The 26,241-nt window shown below is 42.7% G+C and overlaps 2 protein-coding genes across 3 annotated transcripts in view; one reads left to right on the forward strand and one right to left on the reverse strand.

Moving 5' to 3' along the window:
* Window positions 1-4,001: 4,001 nt before the first annotated feature.
* Window positions 4,002-26,241, reverse strand: part of LOC116268528 (tRNA (uracil(54)-C(5))-methyltransferase homolog) — an 81,632-nt gene continuing 59,392 nt past the window's right edge. The window contains exons 16-17 of one of the 2 annotated variants that reach the window (XR_004181400.1): window positions 18,654-18,687; window positions 4,002-4,353 (exon numbers count right to left, since the gene is read on the reverse strand). The gene's annotated coding sequence lies outside the window, so the exon portion shown is untranslated. The remainder of the gene's footprint in view (window positions 4,354-18,653; window positions 18,688-26,241) is intronic. The other variant, XR_004181399.1, reaches the window with a different exon arrangement.
* On the forward strand, window positions 5,484-24,302 carry LOC116272847 (ADP-ribosylation factor-like protein 13A). Its single transcript, XM_031661690.1, has 9 exons — window positions 5,484-5,585; window positions 7,059-7,131; window positions 7,510-7,580; window positions 19,286-19,535; window positions 20,740-20,845; window positions 21,320-21,486; window positions 22,119-22,209; window positions 22,309-22,489; window positions 24,277-24,302. Exons 2-8 carry the CDS (start codon window positions 7,073-7,075, stop codon window positions 22,435-22,437), a joined length of 873 nt encoding a protein of 290 aa, XP_031517550.1. The 5' UTR covers window positions 5,484-5,585; window positions 7,059-7,072; the 3' UTR covers window positions 22,438-22,489; window positions 24,277-24,302.

A 26,241-nucleotide genomic window follows, 5' to 3' on the forward strand; every position in this document is an offset into this window, starting at 1 on the left:
AGCCAATTAAAACTCTTCTTTATACATTACCCAGTCTTGAGTATTCCTTTATAGCAACACGAGAATGGCCTAACACAAAAAATTGGTACCAGATGTGGGGCATTGCTATAAAGAAAACGTGGAAACAACTTTGAAACTGGGTAATGGGTAGAGTTTGGAAGAGTTCAGAGGGCTCAGAAAAAGACAGGAAAATGAAGGAAAGTTTGGAACTTCTTAGAGACCAGTTAAATTCTTGTGACTAAATTGTTGATAGTGATACGGACAGTGAAGTACAGGCTGCCAAGATTTCAGATGGAAATGAGGAACTTGTTGGGAACTGGACAAAGGTAACCCTTGTTATGCCTTAGCAAAGAACTTGGCTGTATTGTGTTCATGCCCTAGGGATCTGTGGAAGTTTGAACTTAAGAGTGATGACTTAGGGTATTTGGCAGAAGAAATTTTTCTAAGCAGCAAAACATTTAAGATGTGATCTGGCTGTTTCTAATAACTTATGCTCAGAGGCAGGAGCAAAGAAATAATTTACAGTTGGAATTTATAATTAAAAGGGAAGCAGAGTGTAAACATTTGAAAAATTTGCAGCCTGGCCACCTGCAAAGAAAGAAAAAGCTTTTTCTGAGGAAGGATCCAAGCAGGTGGCAGAGCAACCACTTGTTACAGAGCTCTGCATGACTAAAAATGAGCCAGGTGCTGATAGCCAAGACAATGGGAAAAAGACTTTGAAGGCATTTCAGAAATATTTGAGGCAGCCCTTCCCATCACAGGCCCAGAGGCCTAAGAGAAAATAATGGTTCCCTGGGCCAGCCCAGGGCCCTGCTGCCCTGCACAGTCTTGGGACACTGCTCCCTGCATCCAGGCTGCTCCAGCTCCAGCCTTGACTCAAAGGGCCCCAGATACAGTGTGAGCCACCACTCTGGAAGGTGCAAGCCATAAGCCTTGGTGGCTTTCATATGGTGTTAAGCCTGTGGGCACATAGAATGCAAGAGTGAAGGAGGCTTGGCAACCTCTGCCAAGATTTCAGAAGATATATGAGAAAGCCTGGGTGCCTAAGTAGAAGCCTGCTGGAGGGGTAGAGCCCTCAGACAACCTGTACTAGGGCAGTGCAGAGCGGAAATGTGGGGTGGGAGGGCCCATACAGAGTCCTCAATGGGGTACTGCCTAGTGGAGCTTTGGGAAGGTGGTCACCATCCTCCAGATCCTGGCATGGTAGATCCATCAGCAACTTGGACCCTGAGCCTGGAAAAGCTGCAGGTACTCAACTTCAACCTGTGAGAGCAGCCACAGAGGCTGTCCATGGGTATGGCTTGCCCAAGGCCTTGGGAGCCCACTCTTCATACCAGTGTGCCCTGGATGTGGGCCATGGAGTCAAAGGAGACTATTTTGGAGCTTTAATATTTAATGACTACCCTGCTGGGTTTTGGACTTGCTTAGGGCCTGTAGCCCCTTTCTTTTGGCTGATTTCTTCCTTTTGGAACAGGAATGTTTAGCCAATGCCTGTACCTCCACTGTATCTTGGAAGTAAATAACTTGTTTTAATTTTATAGGCTCATTGGTGGAAGAAACTTATCTCCAGATGAGGCTTTGGACTTGAAATTGAGACTTTTGAGTTAATACTGGGATGAGTTAAGACTTTGCAGGAATACTGAGTAGGAATGGTTGTATTTTGAAATGGGAGAAGAACGTAAGAATTGAGGGGGCAGGGCAGAATTATATGGTTTGGATATTTGTACCCTCAAATCTCATGTTGAAATGTAATCCCTGGCTGGGCGCGGTGGCTCATGCCTGTAATCCCAGCACTTTAGGAGGCCAAGGCGGGTGGATCACCTGAGGTCAGGAGTTTGAGACCAGCCTGGCCAACATGGTGAAACCCCATCTCTACTAAAAATACAAAAATTAGCTGGGCATGGTGGTGGGTGCCTGTAATCCCAGCTACTTGGGAGGCTGAGGAGGGAGAATTGCTTGAACCCAGGAGGTGGAGGTTTCAGTGAGCTAAGATTACGCCACTGCATTCCAGCCTGGGTGACAAGAGTGAAGCTCCTTCTAAAAAAAAAAAAAAAAAAAAAAAAAAAAAGAAATGTAATCCCTAATGTTGGAGGTGGGCCTGATGGGAGGCGTCTGGGTCATGGGGGTGGATCCCTCATGGTTTGTCCACATGATAGTGAGTGAATTCTCCTAAGATCTGGTTGTTTAAAATTGTGTGGCACCTCCCCCCAACTCTCTTGCTCTTGCTTTCACCATGTGATGTGCCTGCTCCAGCTTCATCTTCTGCCACGAGTAAAAGCTCCCTGAGGCCTCCCCAAAAGCTGAGCAGATGTTGGTGCCATGCTTCCTGTACAGCCACTAGAACTGACAGCCAATTAAAACTCTTTTCGGGTCTCAGGTATTCCTTTATAGCAGTGTGAGAATGGCCTAATACAAGGTCTAATCAGAATTCAGCTTGTCTCAGTCATGTTTCCTGTCTCAGTCACATTTCCATTCACCTTCTTCAGTCAAAACTTTTCCTCCATACTTCTAAGCAAGTACCAAAGAAAATAACATGAATTCACAGTCATCTATAAAATAAGAAAACAACTAAATCAAGATGGGAGAAAGGTACAGTAAATTATTCCTCTACCTAACACATTTCTGGGCATGATGGAAAAACAGTGGTATCAAGTGGGTTACTTCCCTTGAGGGTTAGCACAAGATCTCAGCTATAGACAGCTCCCCTTGGATGGCAAGTATGGAGAAAAGAGGGGAAAATGCAGCCTCCAGTTGGCCAAAAATCAATCTACATATTTAGAAAAGCCTTCGGCTGAGAACTTTCAAAGGGCTGTAAAGTGCCTCATTCAGATAAAGATAAGTGTTCATACAGAATATCATCCAAGCCTGGACACTTTTGTGAATGAAAGGAGGCACTATTAGTAATGATTCTGGGATGGAGGTTGGCAAATTTTTCCTAAAAATGGCCAGATAGTAAATATTTTAGGTTTTAGAGGCCACATACAGTCTCTGTCATATATTCTTTTTCTTTTTAACCCTTTAAGAATGTAAAAACCATTCTTAGCCCAGACACCATAAGAAAACAGGCCAGGAGGCCGGGCGCAGTGGCTCACGCCTGTAATCTCAGTACTTTGGGAGGCCAAGGGGGGAGCAGATCACCTGAGGTCAGGAGTTCAAGATCAGCCTGGTCAACATGGCGAAACTCCATTTCTACTAAAAAAAAAAAAAAAAAAAAAATTAGCCAGGCATGGTGGCACATGACTGTAATCCCAGCTAGTCAGAAGGCTGAAGCAGGAGGATCGCTTGAACCTGGGAGGCAGAGGTTGCAGTGAGCCGAGATCACACTATTGCACTTCAGCCTTGGTGACAAGAGCAAAACTTGATCTTAAAAAAAAAAAAAAAAGAAAAAAAAAAAAAGCAAGCAAGAAAGAAAACAGGTTAGGATACAAGTTTGGCCATGGGCTTGGGGGAAAACACACATCAAGTCTGTTCTGGTCAAATAGGTACATAAGTCACCCTAGCTGAAGGCCTGGTCTGTGATCCAATTCAAAATTTAGAATTAAGAGTAAGTATGTGGGTTGGGTGCGGTGGCTAACACCTGTAATCTGAGCACTTTGGGAGGCCAAGGCGGGTGGATCACCTGAGGTCAGGAGTTCGAGACCAGCCTGGCCATCACGGTGAAACCCTATCTCTACTAAAAATACAATAATTAGCCAGGCATGGTGGTGTGTGCCTGTAGTCCCAGCTACTCGGGAGGCTGAGACAGTAGAATTACCTGAACCCAGGAGGCGAAGGTTGCAGTGGTCTGAGATCGCGCCACTGCACTCCAGCCTGGGCGACAGAGTGAGACTCCGTCTCAAAAAAAATAATAAAAATTTTAAAAAACCTACAATGATGAAAGTATGTCACAGGGAGGAATCAACTGAAAGAGCTCCCCAGGCCAAAGTTGGAACAATTTGAACAAGAAAATAAAGTGGTATGGATTATAATCAGAGTATAAAATAAATATATGTGAGCCAATACTGTATAAACAAATGATTTAATAGACAAATGCATAAGAATAGACAGACCCCCTCCCCCATACAGAAGAATTCCAAGCAACTTTTGTAGATACTCCACCTCAAGGAGGTGGAGGATAAATCCCCATTCTATAAGTGTGGCCAATGCATACTGATTTCCTTCTAAAGAGTACAGGATAGAAAGTAGGGGGAGTATCTTTATAGTGGAGAAATCCGACAAACACTGCCTCGGCCAGGTGATCAAGGTTAACATCATCAGTGATAAGTCATGTTGACAGCATGTATCCTTGATATGATGTGATGAGGATGGCATGTTACCTCTGTGGCCTTGCTCCCAAGAACGCGTAACTTCAGTCTAATCATGAGAAAAACATCAGATAAACACTAAGTTAGGGATATTCTACAAAACACCTGATGAACACTCCTGTCAAGGTCATCAAAGACAAATACAGTGGCTGGATGTGGTATCTCATGCCTATAATTCCACCCCTTTGGGAGGCCACGGTGGGAGGGTCACTTGAGGCCAGGAGTTTGAGACCAGCCTGGGCAATATAGCAAGACCCTTCTCTAAAAAGAACAAAAAATAAATTAGCCAAGCATGGTGGTGTATGCCTGCAGTCCTAGGTACTTGGGCAGCTGAAGCAGGAGGATTGCTTGAGCCCAGGAGTTTGAGGCTGCAGTTAGCTATGATCACACTACTGCACTCTAGCCTGGGCCACAGAGCCACACCTTGTCTCTAAAAAACAAAACAAAACAAAATCTGAGAAGCTTAAGTTAAAAACTAAGGAAATCTGAACGAAGTATGGACTTTAGTCAATAACAATGTATTGATACTGGCTCATTAATTGTAACAAATGCAGTATCACAAGATGTTAACAATGAGGGAAACTGGGTATTGGGGATAGTTACTCACTGTACTGTCTTAGCAATTTTTCTGTATGCCTAAAACGATTCTGAAAAATAAAGTGTTTTATAAAAAGTTCACTAAGTATGATACAGTTTGGCTAGAAGAGATACCCAGAGCAGAGGCAGTTTCTCTGGTACCTGAGGTCTGCAAGACCTTTGACCTAATACAACTCTGAAGCCAGAATGCCTAGGTTTGAATTCTGGCTTTACTATTTATTAGCTAGGTAACCTTTGGCAAGTTATGTAACCCCTTTGTGAACAACTTCATCTCTGAAAAGTAGGAATGATAGCCCCTACTTTGCCATGTTGTAGTAAGGATTAAATGAATTAATGTGTATAAAGTGCTTTAATGAGCCCTGGCACACAGTAAATTCTATATAAATATTTTTTAAAATGAATAAAAACTATGATGACTAAAAGTTCCTTTAGTAATTATCTAAAATCATACAAGGTAAGGAGATATAAGTTTGGTTGCTATGAACCAGGTAGTTGTTGCCATAAACATGTCAGTACCTTGACAACCATTATTAGGACATTGCCATAGCTTTTATAAGTGGACAGCCTGAGCTGTGTTAATCTGACAAGAAGGCTAGAAAGCTCAATGCATCTTCCTATTACTCTGCATATCTTATGTCTTCCATCCAAAAAGAATCAACTTATCAGATAAATAACCACCTCATGGTAAGCAAAATATGTCACTATCTTCATTTTACAGATAAGAAAAGAAATTTGGAAATGATAGGTTTAGTTGAGGTGATTTCACTTCAGGTTACCCAGAAGAGGCACTAGAAATAAAGGATCAGACCAGTCATCCCTAATTCAATCATTTTCCCAGTTGGGTTATCCTACCTACCCTTCCTTATAAAGGAAGAACTTGTGTGATGCCAATTTGACACTTCTTAGTGGCACTGACAAACACAGAGAGCCTGACATCAAGTTAGAAGGCTCTGCCAATTATTAGGAAACAGACATGAAGCAGTTACTGGCCTCTTCTCCAAGGGAGATGGCTATCATAGAACCCAGACAATTAGGCTCTGATGTTTCAGGCTCCTGGTCATATCAGCTTCATGTGCAAAACTGGAGTAAGGCTGGTTTTGATCACAGGCCATATATAAGGTTTCTCTTTTGTCTGGCATAAGCCAGAGCCATTATCCAGGACGTCTTTATGGGAAACCTAATGATCTCCTAGGGCGTGAGCTGTGCTATAACAAATGCTATGAAATGTGAGTATTTTGGAATGGCAACTCTCCAGACCAGTAAATGACTGGATGACTCTGCAGAACCCTGATAAATTATCCCTTAATAAGCTAGCACATAAACTGTGCTCATCAGATAGCTAAGCAAGGCCCATCTAAGCATCAATTGAAGTACTTTGCTAACCCAGCCAGGGCTTCCTCCAATTCTGGGCTTCAACATATAGTTGTCCCTCAGTAAACTTGGGGGAAATGGGCTCCTGGACCCCCTCATATACCAAAATCTGTGCATTCTCAAATCCTGCAGTTGGCGCTATGAAACCCATATATATGAAAAGTTAGCCCTGCATATACATGGTTTCACATTCACAAATATCCTCATTCGGTCGAAAAAAAAAAAAAAGCCTGGTATAAGTAGACTCATGCAGTTCAAACCCATGTTGTTCAACGGTCAACTGTAATTAGTCACTAGGGAAATATAAATAAAAACCTACCTCACACCCACTAGGATAGCTGTAAACAAAAAAACAAGCATTACTGGTGGGAATGTAAGATGTTGTAGCCATTTTGCAAAACAGGCTGGCAGTTCCTCAAGAGGTTAAATATAGATTTATTACATAACCCAGCAGTAATACTCCTAGGTATATACCCAAGAGAAAACATATCCACACAAAAACTTATATACAAATGTTTATAGCAGCATTATTCATAAGAGCCAAAAAGTGGAAACAATCCGCTTTCCATGGATGAACCTTGAAGTGATTGCCTAAATTATCCTTTTTACTTAGGCATTCACTTCTAAATCCAGCTGTGCATTGACATCACCTGGGAAGCTTATGCAGCTCCCTGGCAATCTTTGAGGATGGGACACCTGGATTAATGTTTGAAATCTGACTGACTAAAGGCTCAGTGTTTATAATGGAACTTATTTCTTATTTTCTTTCTTCTCTTAATATTTAAGAACTAAGATGAATCATGTTCCGGCTTTTGACCTCCTGCTGCTCTTGGCTAAAGACAACAGAAGAGACACGAAGGTAATATTACAATTATTTCCCTAGGCCTATTCCACTATTTCCTCCCACAAATCTGCCCATAGTCCCTCAAGGTACAAATCTTCATAATATATATTGTTAGTTGAAGTGATTAAGCAGTTGTTTGTAAGATTGGGAGCAGGGTTGAGGAGGGATGGCCAATTGTACAAGGTTAAGCGAATCAGGGAAGAAAAGCATCCTTGGGGGCTTTGATGAGGGACTCCCATACCACCTTCTACTGCTTTGGCTGGGCCTTTTATGGTACATGCATTGAGATTACTGCAGGCAGAATCCCAAACACTAAGGAAGAGTATAACTCTCTGTTTAGCCTAAAACCTAACTGTTTTAAGACTTTGGCTCATTTTTCTTTTTCATTTCTAGGAATGTGACCATCCCTATCATTGGCTTGAACAACTCAGGCAAAACTGTTCTTGTGGAGGCATTCCAAAAATGTAAGGAACTGAGAGCATTAGATACTGGTGTGGGTCTCCCATGGACCCCAGAATCCAGTGAAATAATCATTCCTTCCTAGCATTACTTCATGGCCCTCAGTTTCCCTTTTTTTTTTTTTTTTCGCATAAACACCTTCCAACACACACTGTCTCTCTCCCTCCCTCCCTCCCTTCCCCACATTATATAAACAGCCTGTTTATGTAATGTCTATCACCTGCTCCCTTTATAAGCTATCCTAATTGAAAGTCCTTTCATAGGGTCAGTATGCATAAGTTCAAACTATGTAAATCATTGCAGTTAATTATGAAGGATAGCATGTTTGAAATGATGTCTAGTTTCAGGGCTCAATTAAAGTGGAATTTGGTCTAGATAAGAGAGACAAGTGTGGGATGATAAAGAAGTTTAATAACATGAAATTCTGTGACAGCTAATATAGAGAGTTGAAGCTTGAGAAATGTTGTCAGTTCCGATATGTGCAAGTTTAATACCAGGTCTCTAGTTCAGTATCTTGACATTTCAAGAAGCAGTGACACAGAATTTCAGAAAGGTACTATACTACTTATTAAGGACCAATCAAAGAAGCCAGCACTGTCTGTCACAGGATGCCCTCCATCCATGTTTACTGAATAAATGAAGTAGTATGATGACGTGGTTGAGTTTTATCTAACCTGGCATCCCTGATGCCAAAAAAGGCTAACCTGACTCCTCTGCCACTGACCTACCTGAAGTGCTCATCAATTTCCTTGAACTACAGCAGGAGCCTTCTGGCTGATCTTGTCATCTCCAGTTGTCCTCCCAGTATTCAATCCACATAGCTACCAGAAGGACTTAATACAAAAGTCTGATCATGGCACTTCCCTGCTCAAAACTGTTCAATGCCATTATCTTCAAGATAAAACTCAAGTTTCTTAGCAGCACACAAAGCCTTCTATGAGTTGGTCCCTGAGTCCTCCTCCAACTTCATTTCCCATGCTCTCTGCACATGCCCTCTGATACCGCCACAACAAATGACTTGCCATCCCCCTTTTCTAGTTCTGTACATGTTATCCCACTACCTAGCATTTTACCTCTGCCATTATCTACCTGCTAAATCAAAAGCCTCAAGTCACAGCCCAGCTTGACCTCAGGAAAGCCTTCCCTATCAGTGCCCTCCTGCCTCAGCTCCCACTCTTCCATGCATCGCTCTGGCATGCACTTATTACATCATCAGGCAATTGTAAGTCCATCCCCTAAATTGTGAGCCTCTTGAGAGAAATAATGGATTTTTTCCTCTCTGTATCTTTAGCCTGTGGTCTTTTAGCATTTTCAGGTAGGTATTCAATAAATATTCATGGAATGGATGTTCTCCCCCATTCCACCATTCACCTAAGACAACATGTTGCCATTTTCTTTTTTTTTTTTTTTCTCCGAGACGGAGTCTCACTCTGTTGCCCAGGCTGGAGCGCAGTGGTGCAATCTCAGTTCACTGCAACCTCCGCCTCCCAGGTTCAAGCGATTCACATGCCTCAACCTCCCGAGTAGCTGGGATTACAGGTATGCACCACCACACCTGGCTAATTTATTTTTGGATTTTAGTAGAGATAGGGTTTCACCATGTTGGCCAGGCTGGTCTGGAACTCCTGGCCTCAAGCAATCCTCCTGCCTCAGCCTCCCGAAGTGCTGGAATTATAGGTGTGAGCCACTGCGCCCGACGACATGTTGCCATTTTCTGTAACAACTTCCTCTGTCCCATTAGCAGCTCCAAGCCTCACATTTTAGCCAATGGGTTCAGCTTTGTATCCCCCCTTGTAGGAAACAAACTTAACTCCTTGCTTCTCCCAATTCTCTGATAGGCAGAAATGTTTAAGAAGGTAAATAGCAGCAGGAAAAATCCAGGAGCCAGCAAAAATCACAAGATTATTGAAAAAAGTGGGGATAATTTTCTAGAGCCCCAACTCAACCTCATCCCTGGATTCCCTTTTGTCTGGGTGGGCCCTAGGAATCCATATTTTAAGAACTCCTCAGGGGTTTCTGATGGCCAGCCAGCTTTTGGAAGCACTCACCTGCAATTACCGGTATGCTATTTTGCCTGTGAGAATACTGTCTGTTTCCCATTTTAATTCCTAGAGGACACTGCCTAAAATCTATTTATTTTGTTACTGCATAACTTGCCTTGTTCTCAGTGAATATCTGGGGGATTATTCATAAATCTATTGGTTGTGACTACATTCACAGATAATTTTTTAATGGGCACTGATATCACATTCTGAAGAATGTCTCAGGCCACCTCTGTCTATGCAGGACCATCAGAATCAATCTAGTAGGTTACTCTGTGCCCAAAATTGAATAATTTACCTCCCTTGTCCCTGCAAATGTTTTGTTGTTGTTGTTGTTTGTTTTTTGTGATGGAGTTTCACTCTTGTTGCCCAGGCTGGAGTGCAATGGAGCAATCTCGGCTCACTGCAACCTCAGCCTCCTGGATTCAAGGGATTCTCCTGCCTCAGCCTCCAAGTAGCTGGGATTACAGGCATGTGCCACCACGCCCAGCTAACTTTTTGTATTTAGTAGAGACAGGGTCTCACCATATTGGTCAGGCTGGTCTCAAACTCCTGACCTCAGGTGATCCACCCCCCTCGGCCTCCCAAAGTGGCGGGATTACAGGCTTAAACCACTGTGCCCAGCTGCTGCGAATGTTTTTAAGCTGATTGCCAAGAACAGATAATTGCCTAGGAAGGAAATGCCCGTCTGCAAGTAATACTGTGAACACTTGAAGACACCAGCTATAAAATATTTTGGCACACAAGACATTTTTAAAAATTTGTTAAATTTGTATGGGTACATTGTAGGTGTATATATTTATGAGATATGTGAGATACGTTGATATAGGCATACAATGTGTAATAATCAAATCAGGGTAAATGGGATATCCATCACCTCAAGCATTCACCATTTATTTGTGTTACAAACATTCCAGTTGTACTCCCTCAGTTATTCTAAATGTACAACAAATTATTGCTGACTATAGTCACTCTGTTGTGCTATCAAATACTAGATCTTAACTATATTTTTGTACCCATTAACCGTCCCATTCCCTCCCCTCACTACCCTTTCCACCCTCTAGTAACTATCCTACTCTCTCTCTCTTTTTTTTTTTTTTTTTGAGACAGAGTCTCGCTCTATTGCTCAGACTGGCGTGCAGTGGCACAATCTCAGCTCACTGCAACCTCCACCTCCTGAGTTCAAGCAATTCTCCTACCTCAGCCTCCCGAGTAGCCAGGGTTACAGGCATGTGCCACCACACCTGGCTTATTTTTGTATTTTTATTAGAGACGAGGTCTCACCATGTTGGCCAGGCTGGTCTGGAACTCCTGATCTCAGGTGATCTGCCTGCTTTGGCCTCCCGAAGTGCTAGGATTATAGGCATGAACCACCACACCCGGCTGTGTTCTTCTACTCTTTATCTCCATGAGTTCAATTATTTTACTCTAGGGCTTCCACAAATGAGTGAGAACATATGAAATTTATCTTTCTGTGCCTGGCTTATTTAAGTTAATATCATGTACTTGTTCTGTCCGTGTTGCTGCAAATGACAATATTTTATTCTTTTTTATGGCTGAATAGTACTCCATTGTGTATAAGTACCACATTTTCTTCATCCATTCATCTGTTGATGGACACTTAGGTTGCTTCCAAATCTGGGCTATTGTGAACAGTGCTGCAATAAACATGGGACACCAGATATCTCTTCGACATACTGATTTCCTTTCTTTTGGATATATACACAGCAGGTGGATTGCTGCATCACATGGTAGTTCTATGTTTAGTTTTTTGAGGAACTTTCATAGTGGAACATAATTTATGTTCTCACCAACAGTGTATGAGGGTCCCTCTTTCTCCACAGCCTTGCCAGAATGATCAATATGCTGAGGAGAAGAATGTATATCCTGCATTCATTGGATGAAATGTTCTGTAAATATCTATGAGGTCCATTTGCTCTATAGTGCAGATTAGGTACAGTGTTTCATTGTTGATCTGGATAATCTGTCCAATGCTGAAAGTGGGGTGCTGAAATCTCCAATTATTACTGTATTGGGGTCTATCTCTCTCTCTTTAGCTCTAATAATACTTGCTTTGTATATCTGGGTGCTCCAGTGTTCAGTGCACATATAATTGTTATATACACTTGCTGAATTGACCCCCTTATCATTATGACATTCTTGGTCTCTTTTTATAGCTTTTGTCTTGAAATCCGTTTTGTCTGAAGTATAGCTACTCCCGCTCTTTTGGGTTTCTATTTGTATAGAATATAATTTTCTATCCCTTTTAGTTTATATGTGTCTTTATAGATGAAGTGTGTTTCTTGTAGGAAACAGATCATGTTGTTGTTTTTTTTTAATCCACTCAGCCACCCTATGTCTTTTGATTGGAGAGTTTAGTCCATTTATATTCAATGTTATTATTAATAAGGACTTACTACTGACACTTTGTTATTTGCTTTCTGGTTATTTTGTGGTCTTTTCCTTCCTTCCTTCCTGTCTTCCTTTTTGTGAAAGTGATTTTCTCTCGTAGTATGTTTTGATGTATTGCTTTATATTTTTTGTCTATCTGTTATAGGTTTTTTGATTTGAAGTTACCATGGAGCTTGCAAATAACTTTTTTTTTTTTTTTTTTTGAGACGCTCACTGCAAGCTCCGCCTCCCAGGTTTACGCCATTTTCCTGCCTCAGCCTCCCGAGTAGCTGGGACTACAGGCTCCCGCCACCTCGCCCGGCTAGTTTGTTTTTTTTTTTTTTGTATTTTTTAGTAGAGACGGGGTTTCACCATGTTAGCCAGGATGGTCTCGATCTCCTGACCTCGTGATCCGCCCGTCTCGGCCTCCCAAAATGCTGGGATTACAGGCTTGAGCCACCGCGCTCGGCCGCAAATAACATCTTATAACCCATTTTTTAAAATATTCACCCACTGCCCCCTGGAGACCCCATTATTTTAAACTGATGAAAAATGTGATTGCAAAAACAAGCAAAGAGAAAACTAATATTAATTGTACACTTTAACTTCATCCCCTCTGCTTTGTAACTTTTTGTTGTTTCTATTTATATCTTATTATACTGTCTTTAAAAGTTGCTGTAGTTGTTACTTTTGATAGGTTCATCTTTTATTCTTTGTACTGAAGCTATGAGTAGTTTACACACCACAATTACAGTATTATAACAATACTCTGTATTTGTCTGTGTGAGTTGCTGTTACCAGTGGGTTTTATACCTTCAGGTGATTTCTTATTGCTCATCAACATCCTTTTCTTTCTGATTGAAGTACTCCCTTTAGCATTTCTTGGAGGAGAGGTCTGGTGTTGACAAAAATCCCTCAGCTTTTGTTTGTCTGGGAAATACTTTATTTCTCCTTCATGTTTGAAGGATAATTTTGCTGGATATAATATTCTAGGATAAAAGTTTTTTTCCTTGATATACTTTAAGTATATCATGCCACTCTCTCTTATTTCAATCTTTGTTAAACTTATCCGATAGATTCTGAGTTCCTTCTTTGTGTTATCTTGGATTTCATTGATCTTCCTCAAAACTATTTTGAATTATCTGTCTGAAAGGTCACTTATCTCTGTCACTCCATAATATGTTACTGGTGCCTTATTTAGCTCTTTTGGTGAGGTCATTTTTCCTGGATGGTCTTGATGTTTATTGATGTTCATCAAAGTCTGGGCATTGAAAAGTTAGGTATTTAATCTATGCAGACTGGGGTTGTTTTTACCCATCCTTCTTGAGAAGGACTCAAAGGGAATTGAGTGTTGTGATCAAATCTTTGGTCACTGAAGCTGTATATGCATTAGGGGACACCCTAAGCCTAGTAATGCTGTGACTCTTATAAAGCTGTAGAGGTACCATTTTGGTGGTCTTGGGTAAGATCTGAGAGAATTCCCTGGTTTACCAGGCAAAGTCTCTTGTTCTTTTCCCTTACCTTCTCCCAAGCAAATGGAGTCTCTCTCTCTCTCTGTGCTGAGCTGCCTGGAGTTGGGGAAGGGGTGATACAAACACTCCTGTGGCCACCACCACTGAGACTGTGCTGAGTCACACATGAAGCCAACAGTACTGGGTCTCACCCAAGGCCTGTGGCAACTATTTCCTGGTTATCCCTGATATTTATTCAAGGTCCAAGGGCACTTCAGTCAGTAGCTGATGAATCCTGCCAGGAAAGGGTATTTTCCTTCAGTGTAGCAGGTTCCTTTCTGGCCCAGGGTGGGTCTAGAAATGCCACCAGGAGCTAGGGCCTGGGGTCAGGGGCTTTAGAAATCTGCTTGGTGCTTTATTTTACTGGGGCTGAGCAAGTACCCAGGTTGCAAGACAAAGTCCTCTCTATATTCCTCTCTCCTTTCCTCAAGCAGAATTGGCCATCACAGCCCCGAGCCCATAGTGACTATAGCCTGGCTACCACCAATGTTTATTCAAGGCCTGAGCTCTTTAGTTAGCAGGCAGTGAGTCCTGCCAGGCCTGGGTCTCTCTCTTCAGGGCAGCGTTTTCCTTTCTGGCCCAAGGTGAGTCTAGAAATGCCCTCCAGGAGCCAAGGCCTGGAATCAGGGACTTTAGGAGTCTGCTTGGTGCTGTATTTCACTGTGGCTGAGTTAGTACTGAAGTTGCAAGACAAAGTCCTTTTTACTCTTCTCGCTCCTTTCCTCAAGCAGGAGTCTCTCCTGATGGCCACCACTGCTGAAAATGTGCTGGGTCACACCTGAAGCCAGCACAATACCAGGTCTTGCCCAAGGCCCATGGTGACTGCTGCCTGGCACTTGCTTGGGATGTTTACTCAGGCCTAAGGGCTCTTTAGTCAGGTGGTGGTGAATCCTGTCAAGACTGGGTCCTTCCCTTCTGGGCACTGGGTTCCCTTCTGGCCCAGGATGGGTCTAGAACTGTCATCGGGGAGCCATGGCCTGAAATGGGGGCCTCAGGACTCTGCTTGGTACTTTATTTTCCTGTGGCTGAGCTGGTATTCAAGTTGTAAGACAATGTTCTCTTTACTCTTCCCTCTCCTCCTGGAGCTGCAAGCTGTGCTGCCTGGCACTAGGGGGAGGGGTGACACAAGCACTTCCCTTAGTCACTCTGGCTGGTGACTCACTAGGTTGCATGCCCCCTAAGTCCTTGGCTCCAAGCCCATCACAGTACCAGGACTTGCCCAGGAACTGCAGTCCTTGTGGCCTGGACTGCCTTTCAAATTTATTTAGCACCCCAGAGCACTTCAGGCCATGGTGGCAGGGCTTGCTGGAACTCAGGTTCCAACTGTTGGAATGGGCAATTTCCCTCTGGCTAGGGCTGGTCTAAATGCTTCCTCCATAAGTGCTAGGCAAATTCTGCCCTATGTAGTTTTCTGCTGTGACAGGGCAGCACTGAGTTCCAATCCAAAGTCCTACAATCACTGCACTCTCTCTTCCAAGCACAGATTCTCTCTCTGTGCCATGTGGTGCTGCCAGGGGATGAGGAAAGGGTGGTACTGGTGATTCAAGACTGTCTTTCCTACCCTCTTCAGTGCCTCTTTCCTTGACATGATGTTATAACCAAGGTGGGGTGCGAGGGCTCATGCCTGTAATCCCAGCACTTTGGAAGGCCAGGGCAGGCAGATCGCTTGAGCCCAGGAGTTCAAGACCAGCCTGGGCAACATGCTAAAACTGTCTACAAAAAAAAAAAAATACAAAAATTAGCCAGGTATGGTGACACATGCCTATAATCCCAGTGACTCAGGAGGCTAAGGTGGGAGGATCACTTGAGTCTAGGATGTCAAGGCTGCAGTGAGCTGAGACTGAGCCACTGCACTCCAGCACGGGCAACAGAGTGAGACCCTGTCTCAAAAAAAGAAAAAAATACAGATGTTATAACCAGGTACTATGATCGCTCACCTGATTTTTGGTTCTTATGAAGGTGCTTTCATGTGGATAGTTGTTCAATTTGGTGTTCCTGCAGGGGTGACCATCACTGAAGGATTCTATTTAGCCATCTTATGCCACCTCCTCCAAGTCATTATTTTTGACACCATTCACTAAAACTCTTTTGTCTGGCATGGTCATGTAAGGCAAGAAGAAACCCAACCACTGGCACAAGCAGGTGCCCTAAATGAGGACATTTAGACTAGTGCCTTTCAAACCTGGCTATATATTTCAATCACCTGGGGAGCTTTTTAAAAAAGTCACGATGCTTCAGCCCCACCCCAGATCTATGGACTCAAACCCTAAGAGAACGAGGCCTGGGGATGGCTGGGTGTGGTGGCTTACGCCTGTAATCCCAGCACTTTGGGAGGCCGAGGTGGGCGAATCACCCAAGGTCAGGAGTTTGAGACCAGCCTGACCAACATGGTGAAACCCCGTCTCTACTAAAAATACAAAAATTGGCTGGGTGTGGTGGCGGGGGGCTGTAATCTCAGCTACACAGGAGGCTGAGGTAAGGGAATTGCTTGAACCTGGGAGGCAAAGGGTGTAGTGAGCCGAGATGGTGCCACTGCACTCCAGGCTTAAAAATAAATAAATAAATAAATAAATAAATAAATAAATAAATAAATACAATGCTCTACAGGTGATCATGGAGAACAGTGAATACTGAGAACCAGTAACCGTAACCAGAGTCACCTGGAGAGCTTTCAACCCTACTGACAGGGGACCTGGAGATTCAAAAACTTTGGTCTGGGAAGGGCCTATGGAATCTACAGTTTCCATTTTTTTTTCTTTTCTTTTTTTTTTTTGAGAGAGTCTCACTCTGTCACCCAGACTGGGGTGCAGTGGTACAGTGGTGTGATCATGGCTCACTACAGCCTTGATTGCCCAGGCTCAAGCGATCCTCCCACCTCAGTCTTCCAAGTAGCTGGGATTACAGGTGTGTAGCATGGAATCTGTATCTTAACAAGCTCGTCAGATGATGCTGAGACATAATCAGGCATGAGTTTCATGGCTCTCTAGGGTAGTGGTACTCAAGCTTTAAAGTGCAGAAGACTCACCTCAGGATTTTGTTAACCATAGGGAGTTCATTAAACATGCAAATACTTGTGTTCCAAGCCTAGAGGTTTTGATTCATTTGGTCTGGACTAGGCTTTAACAATCACCCCTGCATAATTCTCAATTATATGGTGCCCGGACCATGCTTTCTGAAACACTTCACTAGGGATACAGAGATGAATCAGACTCAGTACCTGTCCTTAGAGTGTTTATACTTTAATAGAGGAAATAAGATAAATGTAAATTGTCAGGGAACAACTGCTCACAGCATCTAGGGTTCACCAACAATAGAATGCACTAACTGAAGGAACTGGTAAGGTTTCAAGCAAAAAGAAAAAGAAAACTAAGGAAAAAAATTTTTTTCTCTGACAGGGCAAAAAAATATATAAAGCTTTTCTTGATGAAGGAAACTCTAATATTACCTTTAGAGTTTTAACCTAGTCACTTTTTTTTTTTTAATTTGAGACAGACATCTTGCTCTGTCGCCCAGGCTGAAGTGCAATGGTGAGATCTCAGCTCACTGCAACCTCTGCCTCCTGGGTTCAAGTGATTCTCCTGCTTCAGCCTCCCGAGTAGCTGGGATTACAGGTGCCCGCCACCACGCCTGGCTAATTTTTGTATTTTTAGTGGAGACAAGGTTTCACCATGTTGGCCAGGCTGGTCTTGAACTCCTGACCTCAGGTGATCTGCCTGCCTCGGCCTCCCAAAGTGCTGGGATTACAGGTGTGAGCCACCATCCCTGGCCCACTTACTATTTTTGAGTAGTCTAATACAGATATAGCAAATATCACATCAAAGTTGTGGCTGAAAATTATTTTATCTGAAAGCTATAATTTAAAAGTTCATTGCCTAACACGAAATCAGAAGAGATGTTATGAAAATCACATTTAAACATAATAATAATGTATACATACACATACATATATATGTATTCTCATTTCCAAAGACCCAAAAGCATATTACTAACTTTTCACATTAATGACTCATTTTGGCAGTCCTATGGAAAATGTCACATGCAGATCTAAGACTACAAATAAGAAGTTATGAATTCTAGTCTTAGTGCTCCCAGGTATGGGTATAGAGAATATATAAAGTCATTTTGCTACTAATGTGGGAAGAGAGCTAGGCTAGAATGGTCAGTTCAACAGACTGGAATGCATATAAATGCTGCCGTTTTCCATTTTCATTCTTTTTGTTTGTTGTTTGTTTGTTTTTTTGAGATGTAGTTTCACTCTTGTCCCCCATGCTGGAGTGCAGTGGTGTGATCTCAGCTCACCGCAACCTCTTTCTTCAGGGCTCAAGCGATTCTCCTGCCTCAGCCTCCCAAGTAGCTGGGATTACAGGTGTGTGCCACCACACCTGGCTGGGTTTTTTTTTTTTTTTTTTTTTGTATGTTAGTAGACATGTGGTTTTGCCAGGGTGGCCAGGCTGGTCTTGAACTCCTAACCTCAGGTGATCCGCCCACCTCAGCCTCCCAAAGTGCTGGGATTACAGGCGCGAGCCACCGTGCCCAGCCAAGACTGCCGTTTTCAACTCCATTTCTATGGGAGCTGAATGAGGTATGGAATTCCCTGTGAGATTTTATGTTCTGGCTATAGCTTTTCAAAGGAAAATGTGTCTAAGTCTAGCATGGTTTCTTGGAAGAGATATGTGGAAGACAACTTCATACCTTCATCTACAGTAACAATCACCATAAACATTTATTGAACACTTACTTTGTGTATGGTAATACAAACATCCTCCCTCATATAGCTTATGTTTTAGTTGGAGAGACAAAGTAAGCACAAAAAGAGGTGAAGGACCAGCTCAACAGACCATGTGCTCAACAAGAGAGAGAGAAGTGCGAAGTGGACAGGCCAGAGAAGTCTTCCTAAACAGTACTTGAGCTGGGTATTGAAGGGTGGGAGAGAAGGACCTTCTGTTCATTCATTCATTTATCAGATTAATTCAATAATGAATGTGCTTGGCATCATGGATATAATGGTGAATAAATTTCAATAAAATTGAAAGAGTTCCCGTCCTGTTGCAGTTTATAACCCAGATAAATAAACCATAGAATTTACAACACTGTAATATGTGCTATGACAATGGTAAACTCAGAAGAAAGGTACCTTATCCAGATGGCTGGTGGTGTGTGGGAAAACTCTAGAATAAACAAGATCAAAATTGACATTTTAAAAAATAGGCATTAACTGAGCAAAGAGTAGAAGTGTTCTAAGCAGAGAGAATGACATCTTGTAAAATCCCAGGGCAAGAGAAAGCATGACATTGATGTAGAGTGGGAGAAGTAGGGGCAAAGGAGCCAAGGGAAGAACAGATTTGGTATGTACCAGGGACAGTGTGGACACCCGTCAGGTTATAGCACTAGGAGATAGGTCTGGCAGGTTAGGAGGTGAAGGAGTCTGTATTATATCTGGAAGCAGTGGACACGCACTAAAGGTTACTGAGCCAGGAGAGGATAGTATGGGTAAAGCGATTATTTAGGAAGATAGTACCCAAGTATGGGCAGGGTGGCAGGATGCTTCAGTGGGATTTCTCAGAGCAGGCTCTAGTCAGGGTTCAACAAATTATTTGATCTAACTATATTTCCCTACTTTGTGATTGCTTTTCCTCTCTTCCCCTCTGCATAGTACTTCCCAGTAGGATAGACAACTGTATGAAATCGGAACTGACTCTACTGCTGTTAGATGAGTATGGAGTTTCCATCTAAGTGATTGCTTCTCCTCTTTTCCCCTATGCATAGTACTTCCCAGTAAGACAGACCATTGTATGAAATCGGAACTGACTACACTTTTGTTAGATGAGTATGAACTTTCCATCTACGACCTGAATGGAGATCTGAAGGGCCGGGAAGCATGGCCAAACTACTATGCACAGGCCCATGGGCTTGTTTTCGTCCTGGATTCCAGTGACATAAGACGCATGCAGGAAGTGAAGATCATCTTAACACATCTGCTGTCTGATAAAAGAGTGGCAGGGAAACCCATCTTACTGTAAGATTCTGCCTTTATGTCCTATTTCCGCTTCCCAATTTGTACCCTTAAAAGTATAGAAATGGGGCCGGGCGCGGTGGCTCAAGCCTGTAATCCCAGCACTTTGGGAGGCCGAGACGGGCGGATCACGAGGTCAGGAGATCGAGACCATCCTGGCTAACACGGTGAAACCCCGTCTCTACTAAAAAATACAAAAAACTAGCCGGGCGAGGTGGCGGGCGCCTGTAGTCCCAGCTACTCGGGAGGCTGAGGCAGGAGAATGGCGTAAACCCGGGAGGCGGAGCTTGCAGTGAGCTGAGGTCCGGCCACTGCACTCCAGCCTGGGTGATAGAGCGAGACTCCGTCTCAAAAAAAAAAAAAAAAAAAAAAGAAAAGTATAGAAATGAAGGGTTGGGTGGTCCCTTTGTCACACCCAGCTAGGCCTTCTGTTCCCTTAGGCTCAGGGAGGTAAAGCGGCCCAATTCTCTGGGGTCTGTTCTCAAGAGCTACTTTCTACCACACACTGCCATGGGGGACATGTTACCTAACTGTACAAAGGTAATTTTGAAGGGAAGCATCAAAAGGAAATGAAAAGCGGAATCCACCACCTCCACCCCTTGACTCTTCCTGAATACTACCTTCCTGGATTTGCTTATTATCTTTTCTGGTTTCGGTCTCTGATCCTGAAACCTCATGATAGCAGAGAACCCCTATCTTGTACAATCGATGCCAATGACCTCCTCTCTGATCAGATTGCTCAAAAGTTACATAACTAGCACTTATTCCAGGGTGACAATGCAGGTGGCCAGTCAATTCTCATCCCCGCCCCCAACTCCCTTTATGCCTCTTTCATTCCTCATTAGCAACCCCAACTAGAGCATGAACAGAGTTTGGGAAAGGATGTAAAAACTCCAAATCTGTTCATAGCCCAGTTAGCAATTCTAATTAAAGCTTGATAGCATAATGTAGGGGAAGTGAGAAATGAGCCCTGGGGGGACTATCGTGGATTCAAATGATTTGTGCTATACTTTCCTTCATTGGGAGTTGGCTAGAAAAATGTCTAGCTCATCTCATTAGGTATGTCTTTAAACCTAATTCCTGGATATGTAGCAGTTATAGTAGAATTTGTTCTCCTCCTCTTTCCCTTCTTTTCTCGCCTTTTGCTTCTATTTTGGTTTCACTCTTGCACTCTTTTTTCCTCCCTCTCTCATATGCTCTGTTTTAGCTTAGCAAACAAACAAGACAAGAAGAAAGCCCTCATGCCTTGTGATATTATTGACTATCTACTTCTAAAGAAGCTAGTGAAAGAGAATAAGTGCCCATGCCGAGTGGTAAGTGTCAACCCCTTCCTTCCCTCTTCCTCTGGAGCCCAGCAGATGCAGCCCTTGGCCCATTCTATAATCAGCCCCATATGTTGGGTTTGCAACAAAGTCTCTCGCTGTCAGGCAACACCCATAGTGATTCCTGACTTGATGGTGGTAACAAATATTGCATTCTGCCTTCAAAATAGTTCTGTAAAGTGGACACATGAATATCCCCATTTTATGGATAAAAAAGCCAAGGCTCAGAGACTCTATGTGACTTGCTCAAGGTCACACACCCCAGACACCACAACCACTTTATTAAAGGACCTCAGCTTTATTATGCTTTCTCAGATGTGAATGCTGAGTGTCTCCTAGAAGTCTCAGAGCCTCTCTAGGCATAGCAGAGCTTATGTGTTCCTCCACTGTTTGAATGAGAGTGACTGGTTCTGTGGGCCCCAGGGGTCCCAGGCTCCAGGTCTGCATCCTTCTCTTCTGTCACAGGAGCCATGTTCAGCCATCAGAAACCTTGAAAGAAGAAACCATCAGCCCATAGTTGAAGGACTGCGCTGGCTATTAGCTGTCATTAATACCTGCCAACTACCACCTACCTCGAGCATCTCAATCTCCAAGAATAACACAGGCTCTGGAGAAAGATGCTCATCACACAGGTACTGAGATGCCTCCATGAGATTTACTGATAAGAAAAGCAACAGGGATCAGTCTTTCTCACAAGCGAGGAGTTCTGGGAGGTGCTTGGATTCTGGGTGGCACTGAGCAAGTCTCTTGATATCATTGGCTCAAATGGGGCTACGGCAGTGCCCACCAACACTCCAACATTGTTAGGTACACCCCACCCCTGGCATAACTTGAGTGGTCATGTGAGGGGAATGATTTTCATAAAGGTAAGCCAACCTATCAGCATTACGGCCTCCCCAAAACAGGGTTTCTAATCTCTGATTTGCCATGTGGAAGAGAAAATGAACATAAGCCTCTTAAAGAGCCTACTGGCATTATTCTACGGATGAATGCCATGAACCTACTCCAGATTCTCAGTGTCTAGTTCTACAATCCTCCCAATAATGAGGAATGATGGGAGAGGACAGAAATGTTGAAAAGAGGAAAAAGAAGAAGAAAATAGGAGGTGATCAGAGTTTTGAGGAGCAAAAGGCCTAAACATCCTCCTGCTCTGTTGTCACATTGCCCAAAGGCATATGGCAGGGATGGGGTAGTAGCTGCACTAGATAAAGAAGCTTGAAGTGTGTCTGTTTCTACTACTCTTATCCTTTCTATCTTCCCCCAGCTTATCCACCAGAACAGGAATGTCAAAGGAGAAAAGACAGCATCTAGAACAATGCCCAACAGAAGCTAAGCCTCTAAAGTCAATCCTACAGGTAAATGGCCCTTTAAATGTTAATACTCAGTGACCAATCCCTGAACACGTGGACACCAACTAACTTCCCCATCCCCTCCCCCATCTTCTTGCTGTACAGAAAGAAGGTACAAGATTACGCCCTAAAAAGAATATGTCAGTAACATTTGCTTTAGATGAACCCATGAAAGAAGGTGAATGTTCTAGGAGAACTAGAGTTCAGAACACTACGAAGTTTCACTACAATTGAAGGAGTGACTTATAGACTCCAGCTCCATACGTTGATGACAATATTTTTGAAGGTAATGCTGGATCAGTGGTTAGAGAAGAAAATTTACATAGGCCTTCCTTAACAATTTCTACAATAGTATTCCAATTTTGAGCCTGAAATTCTTTCCTCACTCTATGGTTGGTGATTAGGAGAAGAGAAATAGAAGAAGTACAGGAAGGGTGCTTGGGTACCATCTTCTGGTAGTCCAGCATGATGCCCCAGCACTGGCTGACACAAGATCTTTAGATGGCTATAGGGTTATCTTAAAGTTTATGATTCCAGTGGTGGAAGTACAAGAACTTTATATATATATATCTCATATATATATATATATATATATATCTCAAGAACTTTAAAAACATGAATACACTATGAACTAGTAATCTCAATTCTTGAGCTGTCTCCAAGGATAGTTACACAAGTACCCAAAAAACGACCCTCAAGGATGTTTAATCACAGCACTGTGTACAATAACTAAAAGTGGGAAACAGCCTATATGTCCAACAATGGAGAATGGCTAAATAAATTAGGATGCATCTATGCTGTGGAATACTATGCATACATTAAAAAGGCTAATGTGGACTTCTATTTATTGACATGGAAAGTTTTCCACAACCTGGCATTTTTGTTAGGGAAAATAGCAAGTTAGAGTACAGCACGTATAGCAGGATACATATACAGATATAGAAATACCTGGAGGAATATCACTGAAAGATACTAGGTGATTGTGAGATGTAAAAGGCCTAAATGCCTTTCCTTTGGATTTTTTATTATAAATTTTCTTTTTTTGGCCGGGCGTAGTGGCTCATGCCTGTAATCCCAGCACTTTGGGAGGCTGAGGCAGGCAGATCACGAGGTCAAGAGATCAAGACCATCCTGGCCAACATGGTGAAACCCCGTCTCTACTAAAAATACAAAAATTAGCCGGGCGTGGTGGCAAGCACCTGTAGTCCCAGCTACTGGGGAGGCTGAGGCAGAAGAATCGCTTGAACCTGGGAGGCGGAGTTTACAGTGAGCTGAGATAGCGCCACTGCACTCCAACCTGGCGACAGAGCGGGACTCCGTCTCAAAAAAAAAAAAAAAAGAAAAGAAATTTTCTTTTTTTATAATAAGCAGATATCATTTCTCCCAATACAAAAAAAAAGCTATGAGGGCTTAAAGGCTGTAGTTACTGGCCACTCATTCTCAGTATTCCTTAGGACCCCAGTCTCCAAGATTGTTAACTGTCAATATTATAATGTCATCTCAGCTCTGAAAGGGACATGACCTTTTATATCCCTGGCTACCTTGGAGCTTTGGGTTGTTACACCTACATGGAGGGGCTTGGACTTGGCCTGGGCCACTAACAAGGAGACAGACACTGCTCTGGGGACAAGGGGTGAGGATGAGAGTAGAGAGTAGAGTGGAAGGAAGTGGTAGAAGAGGAAGTGTTTTTTTTAAGATATCAGTAACTACCCCTAAATCTTTGTTGAAAATTTAAATCCATTTTCCTTTCTATAACTCCAGAACTTAGGGCAAAAAAAAAAAAAAAAAAGAATGGACATTTGGGACACAGAAAAGATGTTACTGGAAAATTCCTGTGAAGAAGCCTTGGTTCTTATAGTTAATACTACTTAAATGAAGGGCAGAGGGGAGAGAGCAAGAGTGAGAGAAAGTACGACGCCAGGGCAGAGGATGGGCGCCTCGTGGGGTGCAGTTTATACCCTGTTGGAAACTGGCCAATACCCTCCTACCCTGAAATGGTCTGGGAAGGACAGGAAACCTGGCACTTGGCTTCACTTACAATAACTGACCTTTTTCTCTTTTTACTTTCAACAGACTACTAAAGAGAAAAACAGGGAAACCAAAAGAAACAGCTGATATCCCTCCCTCAGCAAACAGGTTCATCTCCAGAACTATCAGGACTACCCGGTTTTTAAATTTCCATTTGATAATATCTCTACACTCCCCATACAACTCCACCTACCCTAATATCACATCCCTGAGAACCCGTTGTTCCTGTATATCTATATTCTAGCCATCAAACCAGTCCTATACTCACTGAGAGGCTCAAGAAGAGTGAGATGGCATCCACTGAGAATGAAGACCACCTTGGTAAAAAAGAACAGAGACTTTACATCTTTGTACCCAGATGCTGCTGACAAAGCTTGTGGACAATAAGTCATGGGTGATCAACCAAAATTGAGCCTTAGAAATACATATTTTTTTCTTTAAGGTTCTTGGGCAGAAAAGGATTGGCAAAAATAAACAGAACTCCTTTGCTGAGAATTATGCGCTACTGAATCATTTTCAGTCATACCTCCATAAACAACTTTGTTTTAAAGCCCCAGACATTGTCTGTGAAGCCCAGAACAATTGCCTTGCTGTCCCTTCAGGAACAGCAACTGCTGCCTCTACCAACACTTTGGTTAGCTATGCAAAAAAATGTAGGCACTTGAATGCATTGATCCCTCTATCCCAAGGGTAGCAGTGGTAGTGGTGGTAGTTATTTACCATTACTACTACTATAGGTTGAGTATCCCTTATCTGAAATGCTTCGGACCAGAATGAAATGCTTCTGGTCCGAAGCATTTCAGATTTCAGATTTATTTTAATTTGGGAATATTATATGTACTTACTGGTTGAGCATCCCTAATCCAAAAATCTGAAACATTCCAATGAGCATGTCCTTTGAGTGTCATGTCAGGACTCCAAAAGTTTCTAATTTTAGAAGATTTTGGATTTTGGATTTTCAGATTAGGGATGTTCAATCTATATTACCTTCACCATGAGCAGCACAGCCACCATTTATTGAGTGCCTTCTGGATGCCAGGCACAGTGCTAAGTTCTTTATTTCCATTATCTTATTCATAACAACTCTTGGGGGTAAGCACTATACCTGACTGCATTTCACAGATGAGGAAACTAAGGGGCAGAAAAGTCAAATAAACTTGCCCAAGATCCCACGCCCTACAAAAAGCAGAGCAGGATGTTCTCACTCATATGTGGGAGCTTAAAAAAAAAAAAGTGGATCTCATGAAGATAGAGAATAGACTGGCAGTTTCCAGAGGACAGGAAAGTGCGGGGTGGTGGGGGATGGGGCGGGAGATGAAGAGAGGTTGATTAATGGATACATAGAAACAGTTTGACAGATTGGTAGGGTGATTATAGTTTATAATCATCTATTGTATATTTCAAAATAGCTAGAAGAGAGTAACTCAAATGTTCTAGCATAAAGACAAATATTAAAGGTGATGGATATCCCAATTACACTGACTTGATCTTCATAAATTATATGTATTAAATTATCATATGTACCCATGAAATGTGTACATCTATTATATATCAATTTAGAAATTAAATTGAATTTGAAAATTTGGGGTTGAGGAAAATAAAAAGCAGGGCAGAGAATTCAATCCCGATCTTTCTGACTCTAGAGCTACTTAAAGCCAGAAAGAAAGAGAAAGCTTTATCTAAGAAAAAATGCTGGCCGGGTGTGGTGGCTCATGTCTAGCACCTTGGAAGGCCGAGGCAGGTGGATCACTTGAGGTCAGGAGTTCAAGACTAGCCTGGCCAATATGGTGAAATCCCACCTTTACTAAAAATACAAAAATTAGCCAGGCATGGTGGCACAAGCCTGTAATACCAGCTACTCGGGAAGCTGGGGCCAGAGAATCACTTGAACCCCAGAGATGGAGGTTGCAGTGAGCTGAGATCGCGCCACTGCACTCCAGCCTGGGCAACAGAGTAAGATTCTGTCTGAAAAAAAAAAAAGAAAAAAAGAAAAAATGCTGAAGTATATCC

The sequence above is a fragment of the Papio anubis genome, unplaced genomic scaffold (assembly GCF_008728515.1).
Source record: "Papio anubis isolate 15944 unplaced genomic scaffold, Panubis1.0 scaffold226, whole genome shotgun sequence".
NCBI lineage: Eukaryota > Metazoa > Chordata > Mammalia > Primates > Cercopithecidae > Papio > Papio anubis.

Coding starts and splice junctions, on each gene's coding strand:
- LOC116272847 (XM_031661690.1), top strand. CDS start 7,073: ATGTTCCGGCTTTTGACCTCCTGCTGCTCTTGGCTAAAGACAACAGAA. Junction 7,132..7,509: donor ACAACAGAAGAGACACGAAG/GTAATATTACAA, acceptor TTTCATTTCTAG/GAATGTGACCATCCCTATCA. Junction 21,487..22,118: donor GAAAGATGCTCATCACACAG/GTACTGAGATGC, acceptor ATCTTCCCCCAG/CTTATCCACCAGAACAGGAA.